The 5,282-nt window shown below is 37.4% G+C and overlaps 1 protein-coding gene across 1 annotated transcript in view; it reads left to right on the forward strand.

Annotated features, from left to right (window-relative positions):
* Positions 1–4,199: 4,199 nt before the first annotated feature.
* The window catches only part of LOC107010348 (protein DOG1-like 3), a gene marked incomplete at its 5' end in the record, with an annotated part of 8,310 nt that continues 7,227 nt past the window's right edge, over positions 4,200–5,282 (forward strand). The window contains one exon of the mRNA XM_015209626.2: positions 4,200–4,769. Coding sequence (XP_015065112.1) covers positions 4,200–4,769 — 570 coding nt within the window. The remainder of the gene's footprint in view (positions 4,770–5,282) is intronic.

Genomic DNA, 5,282 nt, shown 5'->3' on the forward strand with positions numbered 1-5,282 from the left:
TTTGCAGGACATTCTCAGTTTACTCCCTCAACCTCTAGTTTTAATTGGATTGTTGATAGTGGGGCAACTGATCATATGGTGGGAACTAAAGGTTTACTAACTCATGGATCAACAGTAAAGAGTTCAGGACAGGTTCAACTTCCAAATGGTGATTCAACTAAAGTCACACACTCAGGCTGCTCTCAACTACAAGGAGGTGAAGTAGTTAAGAATGTTTTATATGTGCCAGAACTTAACTTCAATTTTCTTTCAGTGGCTAAACTAACTAGGCAATTGAATTGTTGTGCTATTTTTTATCCTGATTTCTTTCTTCTTCAGGATCTCTTCACTGGGAAAGTGAAGGAGATTGGTGAAGAAAATGGTGGTCTATACATTTTAAAGTCATCACAACTGATAGACACTGGACAGCATAGCAGTTTTGTTGCAATGAAGGATTCTGCTGAAGGTGAAGTTTGGCATAAGAGGCTAGGTCATATACCTATGAGTGTTATCAGGAAGATAGATATGTTTGCTCATAAAAGGGATTTTCAGTTGCAATGTTGCAATATTTGTCCATTAGCCAGACAAGTCAGATTACCATTCCCTACTAGTAGTACTAGAAGTCTACAATGTTTTGATTTAGTTCACATGGATGTATGGGGACCTTACAAGATTACAACTCATAATAAAATGAAGTTCTTTCTTACTTTGGTTGATGATTACTCTAGATGGACATGGATATATCTCATGCATCTTAAGTCTGATGTTTCTACCATATTGAAGCAGTTTCTTGCTATGGTTCAGACTCAATTCAATGTTCAAGTTAAAGTTTTTAGATCATATAATGGTGGAGAGTTTTTTAATGCTCAAGTGAGTGAGTTGTTTAAATCTCAAGGTATTATTCATCAGAGTTCTTGTCCACATACACCTCAACAAAATGGTGTAGTGGAAAGAAAACATAGACATATAATGGAGACAGCAAGAGCTATTCGATTTCAGGGTCATATTCCAATCAAGTTTTGGGGAGAATGTGTTTTAGCTGCTGTTCATATTATTAATAGAATTCCATCCACTGTATTAATTAACAAGTCTCCTTTTGAAATGTTGTTAAAACCACCAGATTTGTCTTACATGAAGATTATTGGATGTTTATGTCATGCAACTAAATTGTTGAGAACTGATAAGTTTGGTTAGAGCCATCAAGTCAGTGCTTATGGGTTATGGTACTACACAGAAGGGATACAAACTTTATGATCTACAAAATAAAGTTTTCTTTATCAGCAGAGATGTGGTTTTTAATGAATCCATTTTTCCTTTTCAGACTCATTGTATTGATGACATACAAGACATTGTATTATCTAATGAAGCTTTAGTTTTGCCAGTCAGATCTGTTGATCTTGACTGTATAGATGATAATGTTGACAATACTGGACATGCATTTGACATTGATCTTGAGGATCACCATCGGCAGGATCAACCAACTGTAGAGGAACCAATTTTGAGCTCCAACAGACGACAATCAACTAGAACTTCTAGACCTCCACTTTGGCAAAAAGATTTTGTCACTACATTCAAGTCTAGATCAAAGTCTAACTGTTTGTACTCTCTGGAAAATAGTATTGATTACAGTAGCTTGTCTCCTTCTTATCAATGTTGTATTGCTAATCTTTCAACAGATTGAGCCCAAGTTTTATCATCAAGCTGCCAAAGATAAGAGATGGGTGGCAGCCATGGAGGAAGAAATACAAGCATTGGAAGACAATAAGACTTGGGAGGTAGTAACTTTACCTGTTGGAAAAAAGGCTATAGGTTGCAAATGGGTGTACAAAATTAAGTACAAGGCAACTGGTGAAGTTGAAAGGTTCAAAGCCAGACTTGTAGCCAAGGGCTATAGTCAGCAAGAAGGCTTAGATTACCAGGAGACATTTTCTCCAGTTGTTAAAATGGTCACAGTAAGGACAGTGCTCACTCTAGCTGCAACTAAGGGATGGGATGTGCAACAGATGGATGTTTATAATGCATTTTTGCAAGGTGATTTAGTATAAGAAGTATATATGCAAATGCCTCAAGGCTTCTCTCATATGCATGCTGGGGTTCAACCTGTGTGCAAGTTGCTTAAGTCATTGTATGGACTTAAGCAAGCTTCACGACAATGGAATGTGAAATTGACTCAGGCACTATTGGTTGCTGGATTTCAGCAAAGTCATTTGGATTATTCCTTATTGATCAAGAAGTCAAATGAAGGTATTGTGATTTTTCTGATTTATGTTGATGATTTGTTAGTTACTGGTAGTAGCATAACACTAATCAATGACACAAAGCAAGTATTAAAGGACAACTTCAAGATCAAAGATCTAGGACCATTAAGATATTTCCTAGGGATAGAGTTTGCCAGAAACAGTGAAGGAACTCCCATGCATCAAAGAAAGTATTCACTGGAGATTATTTCGGACTTGGGTTTAGGAGGATCTAAACCTATTGCCACACCTGTTGAAATGAATGGAAAGCTTACTACTGTAGTTTTTGACAAGCATGTAGGAGTTACATCTGATCCTGTGTTATCAGATATTGGTGAATATCAAAGATTGGTTGGAAGATTGATCTACTAAACCATTACTAGACCTGACCTGTCCTATGCTGTTCAAAACTTAAGCAAATTCATGAATGCTCCTAAGCAATCTCATATGGATGCTGCTATTAGAGTTGTCAGGTATATTAAACAACAACCTGGTTCAGGCATTCTTTTATCTGCTCAGCCTTCTGATTCTTTACAGGCATTTTGTGATGCTGATTGGGGATCATGCCCTCATACTAGGAGGTCCATTACTGGCTATATGGTTAAATTTGGAGACTCTTTACTTTCTTGGAAGTCTAAGAAGCAATCTACAGTCTCAAGGAGTTCTGCCGAAGCAGAATATAGAAGCATGGCTTCTACTGTTGCTGAAGTTACATGGCTAATTGGTCTTTTTCGTGAATTAGACATGCCTATTGTCTTGCCTATTGCCATATATAGTGACAGCACTGCTGCTATTCAGATTGCATCTAACCCTGTTTTCCATGAGAGGACGAAACATATTGACATTGATTGTCATTTTATTAGAGAAAAAATTCAAAGAGGTCATATATCCATTCAACATTTGGCTACTACTGAACAACCTGCTGATGTGTTAACTAAAGGACTTGGTCGAGTACAACATGAGTACATGGTTTCCAAGCTCGGAATGACGAACATCTTCATATCTCCTAGCTTGAAGGGGGGTATTGAGGAGTATGCCAAAAGTATTGATAAGAGTTGAACAATTAGTTAGTTAACCAGCTGTCATTTTTCTATTGGTTCATTAGCATTGTTAGTTAGTTAGTTAGTTGTATATATAAGTAATTGAGCATTGTAAATATAGTTAGTTGATTCACAGTAAAAGGATGAAGAATATAATTTCTCTGTAGCAGCATTCTTCTTCTTCTTCTTCTTCTTCTTCTTCTTCTTCTTCTTCTTCTTCTTCTTCTTTTCTATTGATCTTCCAAAATAGTTAGTTTCAATCGATAGTTTAATATGTTCAGTGTCAATATTGTACGTTTTACTTTGCCCGTGCTTCATTGGCTTTACCCAAAAGCTCGAATTATAGAATATCTATAAGAGGTGGCTCATGGCTGTGCAGTGTACAGTGAGTGTCGTTTACTGGCTCTCAGTAACACCCAAAAAATGTTCAACTTTATGCTATTTCATATTTATGTCTACAATCACTCCATCGGCCCCACAGATTATTACTTTAATTTCCTATACAATTTGGCTTCTGCAACGATGACAAAGGATTTTTCTTTAAAATGAAACAACGACAGAAAATAAATATATTCGGACTTGGCATAAACATTATTTAGTTACGTATTTGGCAGAAAAATAAAATTAGATCCATACACCTAAAAAAAAAGAAAAAGAAAGACATAACATGTCATTACTGGAGGCATAATTGTGTTATTTATTATCTCTTTTCCAACAAATATATACACAGTGCGAGACTAATGCATACAAAATCATTGGTTTGGTTACTGTCACGGGTTCCAAGATTAATTATTATGCAAACAAAATCTTTTTGGATCTTTTTTACTATAAAGTATCGAAAGCAAAGAAGTATTTCCACTATCTCTCAACACAGTCTATATTGTTCAACTCTTATCAATACCCACTGTTCATTGACATGGAGTAAGATGACTTCCTTCAATAACATGTAAGTGATAAAGAAGCTCAGCACTCGTGCTTTGAAGAATGGATGGAGCTCCAACAACAAGACCTCTTGGAGCTTATCCACAATTCCGACTCCTCGTCATCGTCCAGCACCTCTAACACTAGCGCCAGCAGTGACTTCAACCTAAAACAACTCATTGAGAAATCCATCAAACACTTCCAAGAATACATCGACACCCGCAGACATTTGGCATGTAGTGATGTCACTGCCTACCTTGCACCAACTTGGTGCACCACGTTAGAAAGCTCCATGCTTTGGATCTCCGGATGCAGGCCTTCCAGTTACATCCGTCTCCTTTATGCGATGAGTGGCAAAGAATTTGAATCCCATCTCTCCAACTATCTCCAAGGCAATAGATCCGGACACCTCAGCGGGCTCTTGACCGTGCAGCTGAACTCAGTGGACGAGTTACAGAGGAAGACAATAAGGCAAGAAGATCAGTTGTCAAATAAGCTCGCCAGCTTGCAGGAGGAGATAGCTGATCAGCCATTTGCCATTATCGCCAATGAAGTGGGAAATCCTGGTGAAATATGTCGTGAAGCAGAGGAGGCTGATAGAATATGTGCCTTCACTTAACAAGTAATGGACCAGGTCCCTTACTACACTCCAGAAAATTACCAGAAAGTTAAATGCAGTAAAATCAACACAATGATTTTACGTGGAAACCTCCTTGCTTAAGGGAGTAAAACCACGACCTGTTCCACAGGATTTTCAATCGTTTTCACTAATCTTCAAAAGCAAAAGTAAAACACGATTACAACAAACGTAAGAAAGAGTTATCAATCTTACAGTTAAGCAACAGTCCCTATTGCTTAACAAGCCTAAGTAGAAAACTATCTACCCACTAAGCTATCCCACCTGGACAACTTAGACTTTCAACACTACCCACTGATTCCTTTATAGTTTCAGGAATAGTTTACAATATAAGAACAAGAGAATATATTCCTAAACAGCTGCACTAAAAAGCTCCAGAGATTTCTGCTGTTCTTGGAATGATTCTGCCTTTGCTTGGTAGTAGCCTTTGCAAGAGTTCTTGAAAAGTTTTTATCAAGTTGCAAAAAC

The sequence above is a fragment of the Solanum pennellii genome, chromosome 2 (genome assembly GCF_001406875.1).
Source record: "Solanum pennellii chromosome 2, SPENNV200".
Taxonomy (NCBI): domain Eukaryota; kingdom Viridiplantae; phylum Streptophyta; class Magnoliopsida; order Solanales; family Solanaceae; genus Solanum; species Solanum pennellii.